The following is a 23,207-nucleotide window of genomic DNA, read 5'->3' as shown; positions in this document are numbered from 1 at the left end:
ATTCATATTAAGGAGAGAGTTAAAAATGAATGCTAAGGACCATAAATTAATTGACTTAATCTATTTATTTTTTTTTTTCGGGAAGCTAGTTAAGAATTTCCTGACTTTGGAAGATGTTGTGTGCTTGCAACTCTATTGAACTTCAATAGGCTATGATGAATAGCTCCATATTTTGAAAAATCAGGTCATTTATTTCAGTATTCAAGTAACTTCACTTTACAAATCTGTTTCAAGAGGGAATTTTTTGATCGTACCAGTCCCCAATTAAAATTTGTCAATTGCTATGCAAAAGCAGCTTAGATTTTTTTTTCTCACATGAGTATATATGAACCATTTCCATGCATTTGTTCCTATCTAGTGCCCTAGTTTTTCTTTACTAGAAACTTCCAGCCAGACTGGGACTGTTGATATGTTCAGCAAGGTACCCATTGCAAGTCTCTCCGCTCCCCTGAGATTGTGATAGCACCTCTTAGGAATTTTAAATCTTTCTGTGCATCCTGAAGTCCCAGTGCCAGCTTTTCTTAGCACTTGAATGAGCTCTCTTAAAACTTTGTCCAAGTCTTGCTAGGATTTTTGAAGCTTTCTGGAGAATTTGGTTGTTTTATTTTTACCTCTCTGACAGGAATTCTGTCTGTTGCTTCTTGTTATATGTGTACATTAAATTTTTTTTTCCTGACTGTTTTGCAGTGCTCTGCAAGCCCATCAGGTTTCTCTAGTGGATACTTTATTTTAATAAGTGTATTGAATGCTTCGTTTAACTTTACTGTTTTGAAGTGCCCAGAGACACCATGCTTGGATGAGCAGTTATGTAAGTGCAATTTGTTGTGGTTTTTTTAGCATCAGAATTAGGATTCAGCTGTGGTTTGAAGGCTCACAGTGCATGTGTGTGGGGGAAAGTAAACAAATAAAGGAGAGTTTAGTGCATCCACACACAGAACCCTGAACTGCTTTTCTCCCTGTGACTGCTCTGCTTGCTGCTGATCAGAGCCCCAAATGCCCTCCCAGCACTGCTGCCTGGTGTCTGAGGATGCACTGAAGGATGAGATTGATGCTAGCAGAGGGCTGGATTTGTTTTGCAGAGAATTCCAGATGCAGAACTGTTATCTCACACTGTCTCCTCGCCGTTATCATTATTCAGTAATTATTGCTGGTGTGCTCGCCCTGGTGAATGGATGTTTCATTAGTGACACTTTGTTGTCTGCAGGCTGGATGGGTGGCCCTTGTGGCTGCCAGATTTCATACAGGGGCAGTTCAAATTCATCATTTGTCTGGCATTCCTAAAATACATTATTTCATTGCCTGGCCACTGGAGGAGCTCAATCGTTCTTCTGTTACTCTTTACCCAAGATATTCACAGAAGGGATGTAGTAGGGAAGATGATGCACACATTGTTGATAAGGAAACTCCACAACACAATGAGCTTTATTTGGGGATTTTCTTTATTGTTATTATTATTTTAATTTTTTTCCCAGTAGCTGCAATGACTTACCAGACCATTTTCTATGCATCATTTTCCAGCTACTGCGTAAAGCAGTCTCCAGTTATGGTAGTGATGGTATTTTTAACTCACAGCTCAAGTCCCTCAAAGCTTTAATGGTCTCCAGGAATATGTGAGGGAATTAGGCAAAGTGTTAGCCAGGAGTTCACAACACTGGAGAGAAGTATTATGTAGGAGTAGAACAACAACAAGGAAGATACAATGTGCTGGCAAAGAAAGAATTCAATGATATATATGCCTGGGGAAATGGAAAATAACCACATCCTTTCAAGGACAGGTGGAATGTATAACAAAAAAAAAAAAAAAGAATAGAATGAGGTGTTTTCATTAGGTTTTTGGGGAAGTTGATTTTTATTTTTTTTCTGGTGGTGTGTTGTGGTATGTTGGCTGTTTTGAGTTTTTTTTTTCTGTTTTCATAGAATGGCTTATGTTAGAAGGGACCTTAAAGATCATCTATTTCCAGCTTGCCTTTTCTGAAATGGAACTTGGATTGCAAATGGGTTTGATCCATAAATATTATTCATCTGCACAGAGGGGAACATTTATTGCAAAGAAAGCAAACAGTGTTTTATAGGAGCTCCTGGCTCCTCAAGGGAATTCACAGGCAGGGTAAGAAATCCCACGTCACAAAGGAGAAATATAAAAAGCCTGGCTTCATGTGTATCATTGCTGAGTAACCTGTGAGGAAATATTATTATATTGCAGAGAGATGATATTTGCTGTGCAAGTAGCCTGGGAGGTTGGTAGAGGTCAAGTCCCAAAATGCTGTAGCCCTGTAGTGGGAATTTCCAGTGATGATGAAGATATAGCTGTAATGTCTTCATAATCATACAGAGTTTAAAACAACTGGAAAAAGATGGGGTGGAGGTGGGAAAAAGAGGGGGAGCCCTTCTAGGATGAGCAACAAACACAACTCAGTGTTATCTTCCTGAGCCCACGGCCGTGTCAAGGAAAGAGTTAGCAAGATTTGTACTTGGGTTTGTATTATTTTGTAAGCTACAAATCAGCACATTTCAGTTAATTCTGCTTTTCCAGAACTATAATTTACTAATGGAGGAATTATGTCAGCCTGTGGCAAATTCACCATAAATCACAGCAGATTCTTGTGCTTTGAAGTCCCTTTTTTTGCTCCTACAATTACATGAGTGACTTGGTGACACAGAAAACCCATCCTGTGCCAGATCTTTCTTAGACAAGAGAAACAGCATCTTTTTTGACCAATGGGGTTTATACTGAAGGGTTAATATGTGAGCCTACTTAGCAATACAGGGCACAACCAGCACTGCCTAATCTAGATCAGCCACGTTTTAAACACTTTTTTGTAAAGTTTATTATTAACCTCTCTTCAGAAATCAACAGAACAAATTTGGCAAAACAACTTTTCAGCCTCCTACAGGACCAAAAATATATGTGCTCAAAAGCATCTTATTTTGGAACACCACCACCTCATTGTCATGCAGGTGTGACTTGCAGAGATTTATCCTGCTGCTTGTTTTTATTGGGGGTGATGGAGAATGGGACACATTGCACCTCAGCTGGGGAGGAGTGGCTTCAGGCTTCCTCACCTTCATCTCTCTGAGGTCTTCTTGGCTTCTTTCTCTTTTTTTCCTTTTTTCTTTCTTCCTTGCCAGCTGACAGGCCACTGTCCTGCTTTGCTGGGAGGTGTCAGCTGCTGAAACAAGCCTGATCCCATACAAAGCTTTGCAGGTGCCAGGGTTCCACCTCCTGGACTACTTGGCTAAGGATGGATTGTAGAAAAAACTGTTGAACATCTGAAGTCACTGGAGTACATTCTTTTTCATTATTTTTTTTTCCTGGGCTTCCACATACCTAGCTTGTGATTATCACTTAATTCTATGATGTCACACTTTGCCCTTCTGCATTGTTTATTTTTGTTTAAGTTTTAGAACAATCATCTGCAAATTGCAATTCTTAGTGCTCATTTATATGCAGAGATTGCACTGATTTAACTAACAGATTTTTAAATCCACTCAGTTAATTCTATGCAACCCATATGTGTGCAATTAGCTTAAGTCACTTAAGAATCCTCTCCAGCTCTATGGATACAAGCCACATTTAAAATAGGAAAGGATATAAGAATTAGAAACAGGCTAAAGGACATAAATTTAAAAGCAAAGTTTTAGTTAATGTGATGTGCTTTCATCAGCTGTCAGGTTCTATTCCTAGTTTTCCATTGATTTACTGCTTTGCTGCATGAGTGGCTCCACTTCTCAATATCCCTGCCTGCAAAATTAGGATTTGCTGACATTGCTCGTAGGAGGATATAAGTGGGGCTGTTTGGGAAAATATTTTTCAGGGTTTTTTTTTTTTTTTTTTGCTTATTTTTTTTTCACCCCATGGAAGGCTTAAGCTTTTCTATGAATAATGGATAATCAAACCTGGAGACAAATCTTCCAATTTAAAAACAGAACTTGAATTTGGAACTGTCATCGCTGTGCCATTTGGGAGTTGTTTGGCTGTTTTTGTACAGGCTCTTCCAGCCAAACTACAACTCCCATGTTGCATCATGGTTCTGCATCTCACTGAGCTGTTGCCACAGAGTCCTGATGCTGCATTTAGGGAAAATGTGCCCCCCTCAAGGAGATGCTCTGAAAGAGAGGAAACAGGTACCTAAGAAACCTCAAATTCATATTTTCTGAGACATATCCTTAACCAGTTCTCATTTTTTGGGTAGTAAAATTTGGAGTTTTGACAGAAAATTCAGAGTTTTCTGGGGAATTGGTGTTGGATGGGTGAGGAAAAGTCAACATTTCTGCAAAAAGTCAATACTTATAAGAGCTGAAAAGTGAAATTTCCACCCAAAACCAGTGTCTTAAAAATGCTGTTCTAAGGCTTTTGTATTGAATAAAGTATTTGAAGAGTCTCACAAGAGACTCTTGAGATGACTCTGTGTTGTAGGTGAGAACTCAGTTTTTATTTGTTCCCTGTATCCTTATTTGCTCCTTTATAAAACAGCACAAAACTTTTATTACTTGAACTTTTCTCATAGATTTCTTTGACAGTGCAAAGTGTGGCCAACTCTAGGTGAATGAATTATCTAATTATTATTTAATGATTACTGCTAATTTAAATAGAAGTAAGATAGAAATGAACTGGGCATCCTTTGGAACTGGGAGGGAGGTTGGCCCATGCCTGACAGTGCTGTTTGCTCACCTTTCCAGCAGATCAGGTGAACCCCTTGTCTTTTTTTGATTATGACATTGGCAGCATTACCTGGGGTGAGGCAGGTCTTGTTCTGCATCTCCAAGTGATTTGTGACCAAGTGTGGCTTAATGAAATGTGTCCACAGAGAGAAAAGGAGCCCTTCCATCAGAGGCAGAGGATAGAGATACAGTACATGCACGGACCAGGGAGAGCACAGATTGCATCATTTATCTTAGGAAGCAAGGAATTGTCCATTGTGACAAAACCAGTCAGACGCAGCAAGTAAAACGCTGAAGGTTCATTACCCTAATTAGTATCAGTGCTCAGCTGAAGGGAGGCAGGAAAAACCTGGCAGAGTGATAGCTCAGGATAGTGTTTGTCCAAGAGGAAGAATTGTGCATCATGGATTTAGCAGTCAGTGCTGGGAGGGGAGGGTGGTGCAGCAGAAATGAGACAGGTGATTTCATTGGCACCCAGGTAGCACAAAGTGTCAGTCAGGACGTGAGTCTGGCATTGTGTGTGGGTAAGGTGCTACAAAAAAAAAAAAAAAAGAAGAGAGTAATAAAAAATTTCCTTTTAAAGGCTTGGTGATAAAATAAATAGGCAGCATTTCACAGCGCAGTTGAAAAAACACCACCATTGTTTGGTACTTTATGGGGATCTCTTAGGACCAGCTGACTTTTTGCCTTGTTTTTTATCATTTGGCCAGTTAAACAGGGCCAGCCTGCTTTGGTGCTCCAATGCTCTAATCATGATAAAAACCTGTTTGGTTTTTTAAAAACCAGATGTGGTACAAATGAGGTTTGAGGACAATCAGCATGGCAGTAGGTCATGCTTAAGTAAGGATGGGAGTGTGATTAGGACTTAAGAATGAAAGACACACTTGAAGGAAAGAGATAAGGAATAGGGATTGCAGCTCCTGGACTCCCAGCTGTTTTGGTTATGTTAGGGAAAGTAAGATGCTCTTGAGCCTGGTTCTATTGTACAGAGTTTAGCATTCATGTTGCAGTCAGAAGGAAAGAGAAGGATGGGAAATAAATTGTTAACTGCAGTAATGCTGATGACAACTGTTTCATTGTAAAGCCTCCAAAATTTACATTGTTCTGGTGATGTTCCATTTCTGGAGTAATTATTGGCATCACAGGGCCATACCAGGGTGCAATGTAGACATTATGATTTCAGCCCATGGGCTTGAACAAAGCCAGAGTCCAAGCCAGCAAATAATGGCTATATTTCTAACACTCTCCATTACAATATGAAGGAGGGCTTTACTGCTGCTACTGCTTCCTCCCATCACCAGCCTTGATCTCTGGAAAGATTTCAAATTAAGAGAAACAAAAGATTTTCTATCCATTTTATATTTTTTCCCCTCCATGTTGCTCTCAGTTTTCTGAATGGCAGGACCATAACATCTTAATAAAAATATTTCAGTTTTCATCCTAGGCTGCTGTTATTTATAAAGTCCAGCATGGTGTGTCTGGTTGAAGCTGCCTCATGCTGCTCAATGGCATCTTGATGTTTACTTGTGCCTGCTGCCTTTTATACAGACACTCTCATCCTACTCTGGTACTGCTGTCTGCTTTTAAGATGCACAGTGAATGGTGATCCTTCTCTCTACATATCAAACATGATGCATCCCTTTAGATTTTATATTTCCCTGTGCCCCAGGTGCTGTTATTATCAGTCCTGACATCATTCATTCAATATGATGGCTCCTGTCTTTCCTTTTATCTGTTATGGACAGGAGACTGGGAAGTATTTTATCTCCCCAGCACAGCAACATATTTTCTTTAAAAAGTGACTTTTCTCTCTCTCCATTTCAGCCTTTCTTGTCTAATATCTCGTGTATTATTCTTATCCCCAATCTCTTTACTACACAACCCTGTTCAGTTTTGTTTTTCCTGTGTTTCTCATCCCTTGCCATTTTTGTGTCTGTGTGGGACGCAGGCTTATTGCAGTACACTGAAATGTTCCATTGACCTTATCAAGGCTCATGTTAGGACCAGGTAGGATCTCTCTATCTATACACGTGGCTTGTGCAGAGTTTTGTGCAGTTTCTGAGGTTACTTTGCCCTCAAAACCAAAATGTCTTGGCAATATAAAAGTAGAGGGGGAGGGAGGACTATAGGAAACAGATCAGGTTGAACAAGAGAATAACAATTTAATTATTTGAGATATCTCTGGGTAGCAGACTTGGGTGGAAGATATGTAAAAATCGACAGAATTTTGGGTACTCTATATAGAGCCACTGAAGTGGTGTTTTTTTACTGGAATTTTTTCTGGCAATTGTTTTGTAAGCTGCCACAGTCCCATCCAAAGTGGCATGTAGTCTTCCTTAGGCTTTAAAAGAGAAAAGACATGTAAAGCATTTAAAGGAAATATAATAGCTTGGAAGTGTATTGTAGGAAAGGCCTTTGATTTGAGTAGAGAATTTCATTAAATCCTGCCAAACATTCAAAGCCAGTCTCAGCTCTCCAGTCCCTTTATTTGCCATCAGCATTTGAAATCAGCTTAATATTTTACCTTCACCCTTGGCTGCAGAGCATAGCGGGCAAAACCATTATCTGTGCATGTCATCACTATTAGGAAAGAGAGAGAAGCAAAGAAGGGATAAGGAGAAACAGGACTGGCAGGGAATTGGCATGTTCAAAAGTAAACAGATTTTAGCAGAATGAAGGAAGGACAGAGCAGGGTGGGAAAAATCAGCCTCTTGTAATTAAATTTGAGTTCTGCATGTCCCTAACAGCTGTGGATACAGCCAAGCTGAGGGCTAATATTTAAAGCTTTAAATGAGCAGAAATGTTAATCTTTGAAGGGACAAAGCTGAACCTTGTCTCCAAGCTCTTGGCTTTATGTAGGGATGATACCTCCTTTCCAAACAGTTCATAAGAACTTCCAAATTATTGTTTTAGAGTTGGATTACACTTTTTAAACTAATACTAAGCACAGAAGCACCTGTGAACTGCAGAGCTGGGGATTGTCTAGTCATAGTCACCTCTGAAAAAAGTCACATTTTGTGTCAGAGCAACAGAATTGGTAGATTGTATTATGGACTTAATTAGGAGTTTTTCTTATGTGACATATCCTGGGATTTCTTTATAATTGCTGAAGGAATAATCAACATTTTAAGAAGCTTTTAGTTTAGTCTAAAAAATAAAATTGAGTTTGGCAGTGGCTTAATATTAATCTCTGTACTTACTGAATCCTTTTAGCAGTTTCTATTTCCCTGCTTTTTTTCTCCCTTTATGTTGGACTCATCCAGTGGGTACAAAGGCATTTTAGCAGAGGGAAGTGTGGATGGTTTGAGGAGGCACAAACTAATGTCAATCCCTACAGGAAAGGGGGATATAGTAGGTTTGGGGTGTGACCAATGACAATGATGAGAAACTCTTTCTGTAGGTCTGAAACAACAAGACTCCCTTCCGTTTTTTTTTTTTTTGTTTTTTTTTTCTTGATATTAAATTAAAACATGGGAATACAAGTCCAACTATCATTTTCACCTTCAGAATAAAAATTCTGCTGTTATTCTCACTTAGTTTTGCTCTCTGTGTAACTGTGGTGGAGGAAGATGTCACAACTTTATGTTAAGGAAGTTATTTGGTTTTTTGGGTTTTTTGCTGGTCGCATTGGAGAAAGATGAGTTTCTTTATGCAGCCCAGTGACTCTCTCTGTGGCATTGTACCTATCAAAGGGAAGCTCTGTAGGCACACAAATCCTTGGCAGAAATACAGCTGCTCATCTCAGCTGAGCAGCTGCTGTCCTGAAGATCAGGAGAGGTGAGCCTAAAGGTAACTTTATCCAAAGAGCCCTTAGAAAACACAATGGAAGCTGTCATGTTCTCATGCAGAATTTTTGGCAGAAGCCTCCCAGCAGCATTTGCTGACTTCCCAAGTGTTAGCTATTGCTAGTGTTTTCTGATTTGCTGAGTGAGTAACTTGGGAAGTATGGATTATGAGGAAATAAGGGAATTCAGATAACTAAAACTAGAGTAAATTTGGAATGGATCTTGTGGTGTTGCCAGAAACCCCAAGATGTCATTAAAGACTTATTTTTCTACATTAAAGATATATGAAATATCCTTAGTGATTCATTATTTCTTTGTCTTCCATTTTTAACCAGTTCTCCATTATTCCTACTTACTAAAAATTAAAAAAAAACCAAAACAAAACATTCCATTGATAATGCCCAAGATGCCACATGCAGCACACCCTAACCTCTATCATACCCCAGCAGAACCCATCTCTGTTAGTACATTTATATTTTAATTTCAGCAAAGCTGGATGCAACTCCATAGCTAGAAATTCATCCAACATTTAGGATATTTTAGCTTTTTTGAACAAGAAGCACCCCAATTTTGCAGTGCCAATGGAAGCATTCTAGAGGATAGTTTGGAGATGATGAGGACCTACCACAATATCTCATATTTTGGAAGGTGGATTCCTGAATTTTATCACCACACTGGAATTTGGAAATTATCAACCAAATTACAGCACATCCTTTGAAGAGTGTAAGGCTCTGATCTACACAGTCACTAACAAGGGAGATGAGTTGAATTTTTCAGAATTGCACAGTGCTGTACTGCTCCACATGGTCAAGTATCCTGACAGTCTTCCACTGATCATTGAGTCAGTAACAGAATATGTTGTAACTAACTAAGGGAAATGCTTCCTCAGTGCAAATCTGGGATTCTTATTTAGCTTTTTATCCAGCCTTTGCAGTGAACCTGGGTAATTGTTCTACATAATGCTCTAGCAGGCATCATGATCTCCTTGATGGGCTTTAGATAGAGACATTTCTTGTGAGTAGAGAAGCTTAAATGAGACACCCAGCTCATCTCATTGAAGTGCATTCATGTTTCAGACTGGTCAATGAGATTTGAGTGCCTGTCTTCAATTAGAATGAGTAGAAGTTGGATGTGCTTGTTTGCTCTGGGAGTTTTGAGAAGCCTATGCTCTATGCAAGCAGCGTGAATTTCATAGCACAGAATTTAGAATGTTTCAGAAGGCTTCTTTCTAAATGGCCTTTTGATCTGTGCCTTCTTAGGTAAGTGAAAAACTGCATTTATTTGCAGGACGGCAATTATGTGAACCTTAGAAAGAAAGGAAATTAAATTAATAAAATTTAACTAGTAAAATTAATACACTATAAGAACCTGAAAAATATATTATGGATTATTGGTTCATTCCAGCCCTGTGTTCAAAACCATTATATCTGTGTTCTGTTGACATTCCTTGTGCCACGGCTTGCCAGGATTGGAAATGCTTGGAATCAGCTTTTGTTTTGCCAGTTTGTGATGTGCTGCTTCCTGATTTCAGCCTTCGTTGTTCACTGAGTGGAGATGATCTCAACAGGCAGTGGCTGACACCCAGCTCCCAGCTGCACCCAACAATTTACCACGCCAAAGGTCTCCTCTACTACCTGAGCAGCATTGGCCGGGCTCCTCTGGTGAGTCTCTTCCAGTTCTCTTGTGTGATTCTGCCAATGGATTGATTATTGTACTTGTGTGAACTGCTCTGTTAGGGAGCTGGAGTGATTTGGAAGCATCACGTCCTGTTGCACTTTGATCTTGTGGAATTGTTTTGGAAGTTTTGAATATTTATCACTTATTGAGTCTTCTAACAAGCATCTCTCTTCTAACAAGCATCTTCTAACAAGAATCTCTATATACCTGGAATAAAAATGAGAAAATTAATTTCTGAAAGCTCTTTATATTCTCAAAGTTCTCCAACTAAGCTCAATATTATGAGTAAGTTATTGCTATCTTCATGGAAGCATTAGGAGGAATTCCAAAGGATTTCGTCTAAATGGACTGTGCTAAACCCCATGCAATCACAACCTTCAAAGGGTGTGAACCTCCTTGCTGCTTTGGTAATGGGGAAAGGATTTGGTTTGGGGGCTACCAGAAATTCATGAGATGGGTCTGGGATCCATCCCATCTGCTCAGTTGCCCAGCAGAAAGAAAAAATAGTTCTGAGACCCCAGGAGGAAAACCACAAGGAGTTTCAAATATTGACAAACAGATGTGGATACAGGGACTGGCAGGTTTGTTGGTGATAGCTACAGCCAGGCAGGAAATGTCCAAGTGCACCAGAGTCCCTCTGGGTTTGCTGAGAAAAGCCCCAAACAAGGTGAAAATGTCTGTGATCTTCTCTATGAGAATTCTTGCATAATTTAGTTTTTGTCTAAGCTGACAGCCCTGAAATATATCTCTGTAGGCTGAGGAGTATTGTTGAAACTCAGAGTTGCAAATTGAGTCACCAACGTTTTCCTTTGGTTCAGAGCAGTGTGGGATGAGTCTTGTTTTACCCTGTAATTTGCTGTCTGGCCTCTTTTAGTACATGACCCTCCTTGTCATATTCAGGTGCATAAAGTTGAATACTCAGTACAAGTTTTCATCATTGCTGAGTGAAGGGAGGCTATTGATCCCACCATCTCCCTCACTCACAGACTGCATGTCAGATTTCATAAACTGATTTTTCTTTGCCTTTGAAGAATGCATTGATTTTAGTTTATACACCCTCAAAAATGCCTTTCCCCTCCTTCAGAAGAGAGTTTGGGGGTGGGTTTTTTTTTTTGTTTGTTTTTATTGGGCTTTCTTTTAACCTATAAGATCTCATGGAGCCAAGTTCACTGGAAGCCAAATGATTTCTGTGAGCTGATTTGGTTTAATTTATCCTAGGGATGTGCAAGCAGTTTCTTCAAAGCAAAGAACTTTAGCAGCCCCTCAAACCGAGGCCACTTTAATTCTTTTGTTAACAAGAAAACACACTGTCAAATAGAGTTTTTTTACTTACCTTGTTGCCTGTGGGAACCCTAATGGGACCAAGAGACTGAGTGCACTGGGACATTGCAGAGACTCTCATTTCTAGTGAAGAGCAGGATGCTCTAAAAGGGGAAAGGAACTTCCAGTGGACCAGAAGGCTCTGAGCAGAGTTTGCTGCCTCTCAAAGTCATTATATGAAGCTTGGAAACAAGCACAGCCTGCAATAATGTACTCATTGGGAGGAAAAAAACCTCTAAGCATGCCTACCTCAAAACTGGCATTTAATGTTCTGTCACAATGTTATTAAGAAAGAGATTTGACACAAAAAAAGAGAAGTAATTTCGAAAAGTTCAGTTTTCCAACAGCTTTTTTTACTTTCCACTTTATACACTGCTTTTCTTTTATTTTAAAAGGTACCTGGTTCTGTGACTCATAAGGAGTGTTGTTTTTAAGCTAGAAGGCAGTCCTTACCTTTAGGATGATCAGTATGATCAGTGCTGGCAAATAACTTCAAATAGATTAAAAAATTGTGCATGTCTTTGAGTCATATCCCAGTGAGTGCAGGCTTGGGAGTCTGACTGGTTTGTGTGTCTCAGTGTCCCAGCCATATGGAAGGACAGGCTGAAGAAAAAGCACTGGGAGGTGCCAAGTCTGCTCAGTGCTTGCCCAGACATATCCCAGGAAAATTTCTGTGTTGGGCACTCAGACTCCAAAATATCTCTTAGCCTTGGCTGAATGGTGAGACATAAGCTACCCTGTGGTGTGAAAATCAGGCAGAAGGATGGGCTGTAGAGAATAATTGAGTATAAACACTGGGAGTGGCTGCAGTATCCAGTCAAATTAATTAAAATGTAGCACTATGCAAGTATTTTCAGTGTTATCAGTGGCACTGACGCTTGTGCTGTGGATGCTGGTGACAGTGAAAGATTCCATGGCCTGAACTAGCTGGCATATCACAGAACCTGGCTTTAGTAATCTTTTACCAGTAAAGTCTTAATCCAGATCTGTCACTATAAGGACCTGCCTGCAGGCTTCTTGAGGTGCACAATTATAGACCTGCTACTTATCAGGCAGCTCCACTCTCTGATCATCCCTGCATGGTTTCTGATAAATAATATTTTAAGCAGATAATATATTGTCTTTTTGTGTGCTGTAATTATGTAAATTGGCAGGTAATTGATATGCAATTGAGCCGAGTTTTCTGCCTTGAAATCAGACAAAAGCTGTAAAATTCTCTTTGATATTCATAGAAATACATTCTAGGTGGTAACTGTGGTTAACCTAATCTATGACTGTGCATTGCTGGTGGCTCAGATGAAGCACTAGCTGGAAAAATGTCTGTCATTAAGAGAATTAATAAATGCAGCTCTTTGGAAGGAGGCATTCGAGGATAATTGTGTGTGGATCAGAGCTGTTGCTGGGTAGGTGGCTGTTCACATGCTCCAGGTGTGGAACCTGCAGGCCCTCAGCCCCACAAAAAGATCTGGAGATGATGATGATGTGGGAAGGAAGGTTGACAGGACAGAAACCAAAGGAAACAGCAGCCTGTAATTTATGGGATGTGTATAATTGTTCATCTGACTGGTTATCATGTGTTCCTCAGCCCCTCCAGTGTCAAAGGAGCTGAAAGAATGTACATGCTCAATTCCCAGATAAATAAACTGACATGCTGCAGCTAAACTTAGTTGCTGTGGAGCTGGTAAATAAGCAAACGAGGGTGAGTTTTGCCCTCACAGTTGGTGGAAGAAGCTCATGTTCTCCATCTGTTTCTCCCCTCTTGTGCATGTATTTAGGTAGGGACATGGGTGGGAGTGTTGATGTGCTGGATGGTGGGGAGGCTCTGCAGAGGGACCTGGACAGGCTGACAGTGAGTGCGTGTCAGCCTCTCCTCCCAAGCTGACAGGACAAGAGGAAATGGCCTCAAATGGAATTTCTTTCTCATATCCAACCTAAACCTCAATGGCCAGGGGAGGTTTGGGTTGGATATGAGAAAAAAAATTCCTTTTCTGAAGGGTTATCAAGCATTGGAAAGGGCTGCCCAGAGCAGTGGTGGAGTTGGCATCCTGGACGTATTGGATAGATGTGCAGTTGGCACTTGAGGATGGAGTTTAGTGGTGGATTTGGCAGTGCTGGGTTAATGATTCGACCTGATGATTTTAGAGATATTTTCCAACCTAAACGATTCTATTTTTTGCACCCCATATTTCTCCCCCATCTCTTAGTGGGTCCATAATTTTTCTCTACCTTCCTACACACATTCATTTGTCTCCAACATAAGTCCTGGAAAACAGTTTAAATGAAATCTTGAAGCTCCTTTCTACTCTACAGTGAATGCTGTTGGTTTAAAATGAAATAATTCCTTCTCTTTAGAGATTCTTATATTTTCATTGACAGATTTCTGAATATTCCTGATTAAGACATGGAGAATATATGTAACAGCCATGTGTACATCGACTTCATATCTCAGAGGGCACTGAGATTGATTATTCTTTAAGACCTGGGTCAATATTTACCTCTCGGGTCATTAAATTGTGATTTTCATTTCCATGGGAATCGATATCTGCCTATACAGGCAATCAAAACTTCCGCTAAAATGGGAATGTGCCTTGTGCCTCGTTTATATGACAGCTGACATGAGAGATGGATTGGACAGACAGATAAATTAGTGTGGAATGAGATTATTTGCCTTGAATATGGGTCATTTTCTGTGCTTGACTTGCAGGAATTCATGCAAAGGTCTGGCAATACAATTGCACAATTATATTTTCCTGAAAATTATGTAGCATGGGTTTTTAATTTAAAGAACACAAAGCAATGATTAATCATTTGGGGAGGCATGGATTTCAAGTCCCATGAGGATAAAGCCGGAGTTTAGGAGTTTGGAAGTAGAAAGAGCCTGACAAATTGCTCCGTTGTGGTATCAGGAGTTCTCATGAACCCTCAGGTTCCTGAGTTGCCATGGATTCTCACCCAGGTGTCATGTTTATTTCTGCTGCAGACAGAAGTGCACTAGGCTTGACTCTGGACCCCTGAGATCATGTCAGATCAAATAAATAAAGCAAGATACAAGTGACTAATGAAGTCTGACACAGGTCAAAGGCACGGCCCAGAGTCTAAGCTACTCTGAAGAGACCTTAAAAAAAAATTAACACCTCCCTGCCATAGTCTAGCAGTGGATATTATGAAGAACCAAGAAACCTTTCCAATGTTCAACATTTTGCCTTATTTTTTCCTCTCTCTAGGTCTTCTGTGACTACCATGGGCATTCCCAGAAAAAGAATGTGTTTCTCTATGGCTGCAGCATTAAAGAGACCTTGTGGCAAGCAGGCTGCATGGTTGACACAGCAGTTGTCACAGAAGATGTTGGCTACAGGGTAGGTGCTCTTGGTTCCTTCCTTAATTAGTGGCTCGTATGTGCTTACATATTTAAAATATTTAAGATAAGGTCACCTCAGAAATTTTAACAATAGGTTGCAAACTTTCCTTGCTCCAGAGGAATAATAGTCCAGAGAATTTTGAGTCATATGTTATATCTTCATGCACCAGATATTAGGGACACACTTACTGATGGTGTATTTGCTATTTATTTTATTTCAGTAAAATGATGCACTATAACATTTGGCTACATGCTAATAGAACAGAGATATTTTTGTTTGTTTTATAATTTCTAAATATACATACAATTTTGTCCTCACCATCCTACCCACGATATGAAAATAAATCGGAGTTATGTAATTTTAACTGAGAAGATCATGGTGTCCCACAGTCCTCCTAAACTGAATTTCTTCATCACAAAATGCTGCTGGTCCCACTGAAAACATGAGATAATTCAATACATGCCAAACAAATCTATCATAGTGAAGCTATCTCCAGAACAAATGTTTGGTGTCACACTTAAGATTTTTTTTTCCTTTTGGAATCAGAAAAAATTCTAAAATCTATTTTATTTCTGCTTCATTGGGCATGTCGTGTTCATCAAACTCTCCTTTGAATTTCCTGCCCATCTCTCTCTTCTTTTTTCTTTCTATTTATTTTTTCTTTTTTTATTACCTTTTTTTTTATCTATTATAATGATATTTTCCTATTCAATAAGTTTTTTCAGGAAAAAGAAATATAAAGTCCAATTCTGGTCTTAAAAAATGTTAATTTCACAAAACATTAATTGTGGCCTTAAACTGATTACAGTTAGAGCTTGGATCACTAAAATCTGAAAGCGGTTGAAGAGTCTTTGTCAGTTTATGCCTCTGTATAATTTTTGCTACTTCAGCATAAATACTCAACATCCTTCCATGAGATTTTCATGTTTTCTGTGCTTATCTTATGGAGCTGCACAGAAAAAACTGCAACTTTACTGGAGGAAAGTGCCCCAGTGCTGGCTGTGAGGGGTCCCTGTGGCAAACATTGATTCCTGAGGAAAGCAGGGAGGATTCCCACAGCCAGGGTATTTCTGGCTGTGTTTGAATTCCGGGGGCTTGCAAAGGCTGAGGAGGGCTCTGCTGCACAGACAGAATTCAAATGTTACTGTCAGCGTGTGGAGCCTGACCTGAATCTGCAATGAATCCAAGGCTGTCCAAGAGCACTCTGCAGTGGCCCATGAGAAGATTTTTATGGCTCAAATCCTTGTTTTGGATGAAATGGGAGGTGGGTGCCTGCTGCAGACCCAGCCTATGGATCACCTTCTCCAGCTTAGTCTGGGGAAGCTGGGTCTGTACAGGGACACATCTGCAATTCCAGCTGGCCTCAGAGCTGCTGCCTTGCCCTGTTTGCACAGCCTTCTCTCCTGCCTTCTCTGGGTAATGGGAATTAATCTGGCCTCTGTGATTGATTTTCCTCCACAGGAACAGAAGCCAAATACCTCAAGAAAGTTATGGGTTTTGGAAGAGCCTTTGCCTCATACATTATAGATTCAGCTGTAGCCCTTGGCAATGTACAGTCAGAGCCCTCCCTGCCTTTAATATTTGGTGGCCTTGGGTGACTTGCACAGCATTGGCACCATAATCCCAACCTTTTGATAAACATTCCAGGCCCCTTTGACAGCAATCTCTGCTGGGACATTAGTAAAGAAATATAACTGGATTTTTTTGGAATGGGATTGGAGGTTTATGGACAGGGTCCAATGTAAGTGGAGCAGCTTCCTTTGCTGCCACACATGATAAATCCAGCTGCTGAGAGACAAGGAGCGCAGTCACACTGCTGCACTATCATAAAAGCATCCTTTAAAGGGATGTGTTTTCACACAAAATATATTATTGAAAGATAATTAATGAGAAGAATCAATAGAGAAGAAAGAACCATTAGTGTGAAATCCAGCAAATGCTGGTAAAATGAAAAGAATATTAAATTTGGGTTTGCTAATGCTTCTAAATGAGTCCTGTGTACAGAGACATTACTGTTACCTGCCAGTATTTTTATTTAATTAAAAGTAAAAGATTGATTATGCATATAATTTGAATTGCTCTAAAAAACTTAACTGGATTAGGGTTCTGATTATTGTATTTGATGTGATAAGTTTACAAAATTTTGTGTGTGGGTTCAGATAAGGGCACATACAATTCACATACAGTTTAACTGGGTCTCATGGTTGTGCTATGCTTCTGCTGCATATTTTTTTATTCCTTCTCAGTCAAAATCCAGGAAAACTTGGAAGCTGTGCATGAAGCCATACCATTTTGTGATCTCTGTGCAGCAAGTAGCAGGCTGAAGGCAGTGCAGAAATGTTGGATGCTTTATCAAAGGCAAGAAGTGAATTTTCAAGGTTTCTCTGTTCAGTCTGCCCACAGGAAAGAGAGTGCTGCAGCTCTTAGTAACACACTGGAGATCTTGACTTAAGATTGAGGCTTGAGGTGGTCTCAGATTTAAAGTGAAGTTTTTTGCTTTGTTCTAGTTTTCTCTGCCTCAGTTTTTTTCATGTGAAAAATGGACTTCATGGAACTGGAGGAGACCAGTGATGGCTGAGGCCAGAATACACTGAAAAATGATAAATGTATAAATGAAAGATATGTATGGTTAAGTAGTTTGCAAGAGATTTTGTAAAGTAGTTTAGACCAAATATGTATCACTCATATCAAGCATGTTTTAGGAAAGAACATTATTCAGTAACTTTGAAATCAAATATTTCCTTACAGTGATGTGAAGTAAAGCCCAAAAGAACAGAACTACAAGTCCTCAGAATTAATTGGGGAAGCTGAAGGTTACTGGAAAGTGAAATTAGCTGGTTAGTTTTCACTACCCAAACTGAATGAAATTCAAGGGTAAATGCCACTAGCAATGTGTGGGAACTCCTTCTGTAGGATTCCTTACAGTTCAGGTGTTTGAGAAAACTGTCATAAAAGAAAGAATGAACATTCTAATTTTGCTTGGTCTCCTCTAGGTGGATCAAATGGTGTTTTGCACATGGGGTTGGTGTAGCAGCACTGAAGTTCAGACACACATAGACATAACCCACAGGCATGTGTGTATATTTAATGGTCCAGTCTATTCATTAGCACTAGGTGTGCTCCATGTAGCTGTTATCTATTTTTATGGAGTATAAAAATAAGACATTTAGCCCTCTGTAATGACTAAGTAATTGTTGCCTCTTCACTGATGGAATATTTGGTACTTCAGGCGTGTTTGTAGACTTTGTTGGGAAATATGATTCTGAGAGTAAGAAAATCACTCAGGGCTAAAATGTAATATTTACTGGTTTTATTATTACTTTTTATTGTGCTTCTTTAAGTGAACTGTATGCAATACATTGTTTGGACCTGGAAGAGAATATTTTGGTTTGTTTCACAATGCAAGTTAGTTAAATGCTGGGCTTTATTTTCACATTATTATGTGTGACGTTCTATGAGGAAACAGATCCCCTTTCTCTGCTCTGTACCAGGTTCAGACAAAATTCCTCCCATGACTCAATCCCTTGTCTGACCCTGGAATTATGGTGGGAGGAGATATAATAGAGTTGTAGAGGGGAGAATAGCGATGTCTGAGCTGTGACTCTTGGCAGCTCAACAAGAAGGTGTGGGTTGGTTGAAGCAGCTTGAGAGCAAAACTGACTTCTGCACTTCACTCAAACTATTTGGTGTGCAAATGTTTGATTTGCAGTGAGATATGTCAAGTCTACAGAAATTTTGCATTTCAGTCTTTGGAATGAAACAGATGTTAAAATCTGAGGGTTTCACATGAGATGGAGGTAATGCACCAGTTGGAGCTCTCAGTACCTATGGCTAGATTTGATTATGGACACACTGACACACAGGTCTCTCTGTATGTGTGTGCATGATATCAACACGTGCACATCTGTCCAATTCATTTTCTCACAGACTCTTCCCAAAATCCTGGATAAAGTGGCCCCTGCATTTGTCATGAACAGCTGCAGCTTCCTGGTGGAGAAGTCGCGGGCGTCGACAGCCCGTGTGGTGGTGTGGAAGGAAATGGGGGTGCTCAGGAGCTACACCATGGAAAGCACCTACTGCAGCTGCAGCCACGGGCTCTACAGAGTGAGTAAACCTTTAAAAAAACCCTCTGCCACTGTAAGGGCCTAAATGAGAGATGTGGAACTCCAGGGGCTCTCCAAAATGCAGTTTATTCCATCCAATACATTACAGCAGCCCAGGGTTGTGGGTGACAGAGCCTGTGCCCACAGCTGTCAGCTCCAGCTGCAGGCAGCCCTGGAGACCCTTTGGTTTTGGTTACAAAGCATTTTATACTTTTCTTTGCTTAGCATCTTAATACAGTAGAACCAATCTATACCTTAACTATTATCTATAGCCTATCATAACCACTATAATTACCATAGTCATGTTACTGTTCTCCAATCACTAAAAGTTGGTACATTACAGTTTAAGCTAGAAGTTGTTATTCAGTTTTCCTGATGTGGAAAATTCTGAGACCTTTTTTCTACTTGCCACATTTGCTGATTTGTTTGCCTGTGCTCTCTTTCTGCTTGGTAAAAACATCTTGTTTGAGTTGGGTTTATCCTTTGCTCTAAGTCATAAAAACCCCTTCTAACTAACACACCCTTCACCTCCTTGGTTTTCCAGTAAGACTGCCTCAGCAATTCTTTTCTTCTATATCAAAACTTGCTTCCAACTCTATTCCTTCATCAGACTCTACATTCAAAAATCTTTCTGCCAAGCATCCATATCTGTGAGACTTTCTTGTCAAACTTTCATCCTTTCCAACATGCCACCCACCTAATGCACATCTCATGAGCTTGGATGGAGGAGATGGCCATTGCTGAGCTCTCTCCAGACCCATGTAGCCAGAATTTCTTTTCTGGGGAATCTTATTATTTTCTCCTTCATTCTTTCACCTTCTGTGCCAAGAAAATAGAGGTTTGAATGAAAGCTCTCTGAGGTTTCATTCAGCAGGGAAATAAAAGGAAACTCCAGTCTGCAGCCAAAAGCACTGAGCTGGAGAAAGGAGTGTTTTGGGGATGATACAGGGACTTCTCCTTACAAGAGCTTTCACAGTCTTGTAATAAAAGTTCTGGCACATCATATGGACATTTTTGAGCCTAATTCTAAGGTAATTAACTGGAACACTTGTTGGTAGAGGCTCACTGCCTGAGCATTCTCCTAAATGGCTAAATTTAAGAGCTTCCATGAAAACCCTACCTGTTCCTGGCAGGCAGAGGTAGCCAGTCTAAGGCTACTTTTGACAGCAGTCAATGAATTCAAGCTATGCCTGAGCCTGTGATCTAGACAGACCAGAATTCCACATCAAGTGAGGTTGGTAGGAAGGGCTGTACTTGTACCAAATGCATCAGGCATCAGTCTGGGAGATCTCCTGGCAGCTTTTAAGCATTACCGATAAAGTCAGGTAATTGTATTTGAGTGATCATAATTCTCCATTCCTTCAAATGATTTTTTTTTTTTTTGCTTTTTCTTATTCCAAACCTGTTGCTTTCATTTGAAAGGCTTCTACATTTCACCTCATTTCTTCCACTAGGGAGCAATCCTTATCTGTACAACATTAATAAGCAGTTAAGGATCCTGAAAGACCCTTAAGGAAAGAGCCATTATTACAAATAACAATTAATTAATAAGACATTCAAATTATTATCTTTGTAAGCTCTATACTAATCCTTTTACCTCTCTGTAGAATGTAGCAGCAAGTATTCAGCTGCTGTTTTAACTATGCCCTACTATACACACATCAATTCCAGGAGAGGAAATGCAGAATTAAAAAATGGCAGACAGTTAAAATCAAGAGAGTGCAATGCCCAGGGCAATTATATCTAACACTCCCTACTCCTGAGAAGTGTTAATGGCTTTTTAATAGGCACCACAGGTCAAGAGAGTGGGTTTGACTCTTTTTAGACAGTGGGGAAATCTACTTTGACTGAAATCAATGACAAAGCTCCAAATGATCTCTGTAGAGGAGGATTTCACTGATTTCTTAGATAACCACAGTAAGATCTAAAACCAGTGACACGTCAGATTCTATCAATATCTAGTGACTTGTTCTCCATCAGCATCTGTGAGGCCTTTGACCAAACTTGTTTCATGTGTGTCATTAGATGCTTAAAATAATAGGAAGAGAAATCTCCTAAAATGTATGAAATTATTTTTTATGTTCCTTCTTGTCCTCTTTGTTGACACTGATCAGGGCCACAACCAACCACTGAGGACAAGAGCAAGTTCACATATGAGGGCTGTGACTGGTGAGAGAATCCAATGTTCCCATGGCTCTCAAGGAAGTCTGGAAGCTGTAAAGCAGTTCTGAAATTTCCATTATGAATGCCTTGAAAAGCTGAATTCCTAATTGAATCACTGGGTTGTGCTTATGAGGTCACATATTTGTTTCTGATTTATAGAGTTGGTGGGGGTTTTTTTGTTTGGTTTTTGTTTGTTTGTTTAGGGTTGTGATTTATCTCAAAGATGGAGGATACATCAATATTTCCATTATGAATAATTCCTTCACCATTTCCCTATTATAAGGAAAATACAAACACTTATTGCAGCCTCTATGATTCAGGCAGATTTCCACGATTTTTTCCTAATGCATTAAGTACCCAACTTGTTAGTATCAAAATAGAATATAATTTCTTATGTTGATTATGCTGGAGCTGCATATAAATACATACAGTATTTCTTCCAGAAAGTGGATACTTATAAGCTATTTCCTCTTCTTTTTAGTGGTCTTTAGAGTTGGTCCTATTTACTTGCTGTTACAAGTGGATTAGTAAGAGTGTGGAATTGACAGACTGAACTGAAGATTTTGTTGCATAAATACCATTTAATCCTCAGCTTCCATCTGTCAAGCCAAAGCTACTTCATCAGTATCTTGGAGCCCTAAAATCATTCTTGTAAACTGGAAATTAATTACATAAGAGGTCATGCTTTTCTAGTGGCTAGAGCACACGTTTCTCACTCTTGGACCATGAAGTTGGATGCGTGTCCGAGCAATAGAATGACACTAATTCTCAGGCAGAAGATGTCAACATCCTATTCTTAAGGCTTTCTGACATTTGGTTTGGAAGATTTGTTTAACTGTGGATCATTGAGTCAGTTTTCCAATGGCATATGACTGATCTCCCTGTAGGGATATATCCAGAATTTCCCCTGGACAAGCACACCCTTATGTTTTGTTACTTTTACACCTCGAAGTACAAACAGCAGCTAGGACTTAAAACATCTTGTTAAATGCAGCAGAGGCTCCCAGGTCCAGCATCATTCAATGAATCAGTGGTCAGACTCCTGTTAGAGAGCACCAGACCTGGTCTTCATTTTTTTTCCAACTTTCAAGCTCTTTTTCTCTTTTCAATTCAAGAAATGAATTCATTGAAGCAGCTGCTTTGCTGGCTGTGAGCACAGGTTCAGCACTTGGAGCTGTACAGACATCTGATGGGGATGGCCCAAAGGATTTAGGAAGAGCAAGAAAGCTGTAGAGAGGCTTCAAGAGGTTAAAATATTAATTACACAAGGGTGGTGAGTGTACCTCACTCATCTCAGGTCAAGGAAGGGCTGAGGTAAACCAGAACTTAGTTTTCCTGATAAAAAAAGCTGTAAGAGCTTTTCCCCTGCAATGTGTGTCCCCTCTCTTGGACTGAAATTTTAAAATACTTCAGTGACAGAAAGGCAGGAATTGGGTACTATTGATATGTAAATGAGAAACAATAGTGACCCCAGCTTTCTTTAAAAGTCATTTGATTTCAAATGGAGAGGAGGATGGAAATGAAAGGAGAAAAGAGATGGTTTGTCTGACGAATCTCCCTGTCTGTGTGATCAATGGAAATGCAATAAGCCAACTACCCTTAAGGAACCGAAACATAAAACTAAAGAAACTATTGATCTTATCTAAGGTTTTGTTCAACCTAGGAACAAGAAAAGAAGGTGGTAAAATACCCAAACTCTTTTTCATCTTGTCTGGATTGCCCAAATCAATCTTCGAGGAGCCCTATCTCCATTTGAAAGTTGCTAAAAACAAAGTAACAAAGTTTCACAGGGAATTTTTCCTCCTTTTTCTGCAAACCAGAAAATATTAATAATAGAATGATAAAACCCTTATAATTTCTTTGCTCATGTGATGACTGTCTGCACAAGTCCCTCGTTGGAGGTTTTACCCCTCCAGCTTCACTTGATTTCAATTTCTGCCTCCATTTTATGGGATACAGAGCCCCCTTCTCATCTTTGGTTCTGAAAAGTCTGAATGCAAGGCTTTGAGGAGCTCTGAGTGCAGGTACAGCCATGACCCAGGAAGATTTACTGTTCTGTCATGTCACACTCCTTCACCATTCTTCCTGATTCCTCGTTACCTCACCTGCTAATTAGGGCCCTTCCATAGCATATTCCA

General features: G+C 39.8%; 1 protein-coding gene across 1 annotated transcript in view; it reads left to right on the top strand.

Annotated features, from left to right (window-relative positions):
- Positions 1–23,207, top strand: part of AGBL1 (AGBL carboxypeptidase 1) — a 244,763-nt gene that overhangs the window by 107,166 nt on the left and 114,390 nt on the right. Inside the window, exons 18-20 of the mRNA XM_064722476.1 lie at positions 9,979–10,108; positions 14,669–14,800; positions 18,731–18,907. Of these exons, the coding sequence (XP_064578546.1) occupies positions 9,979–10,108; positions 14,669–14,800; positions 18,731–18,907 (439 nt within the window). The remainder of the gene's footprint in view (positions 1–9,978; positions 10,109–14,668; positions 14,801–18,730; positions 18,908–23,207) is intronic.

The sequence above is a fragment of the Zonotrichia leucophrys genome, chromosome 10, assembly GCF_028769735.1.
Source record: "Zonotrichia leucophrys gambelii isolate GWCS_2022_RI chromosome 10, RI_Zleu_2.0, whole genome shotgun sequence".
Lineage (NCBI taxonomy): Eukaryota > Metazoa > Chordata > Aves > Passeriformes > Passerellidae > Zonotrichia > Zonotrichia leucophrys.
The sequence above is the reverse complement of the archived record's forward strand: the minus strand, read 5'-3'. Positions and strand labels throughout refer to the sequence as shown.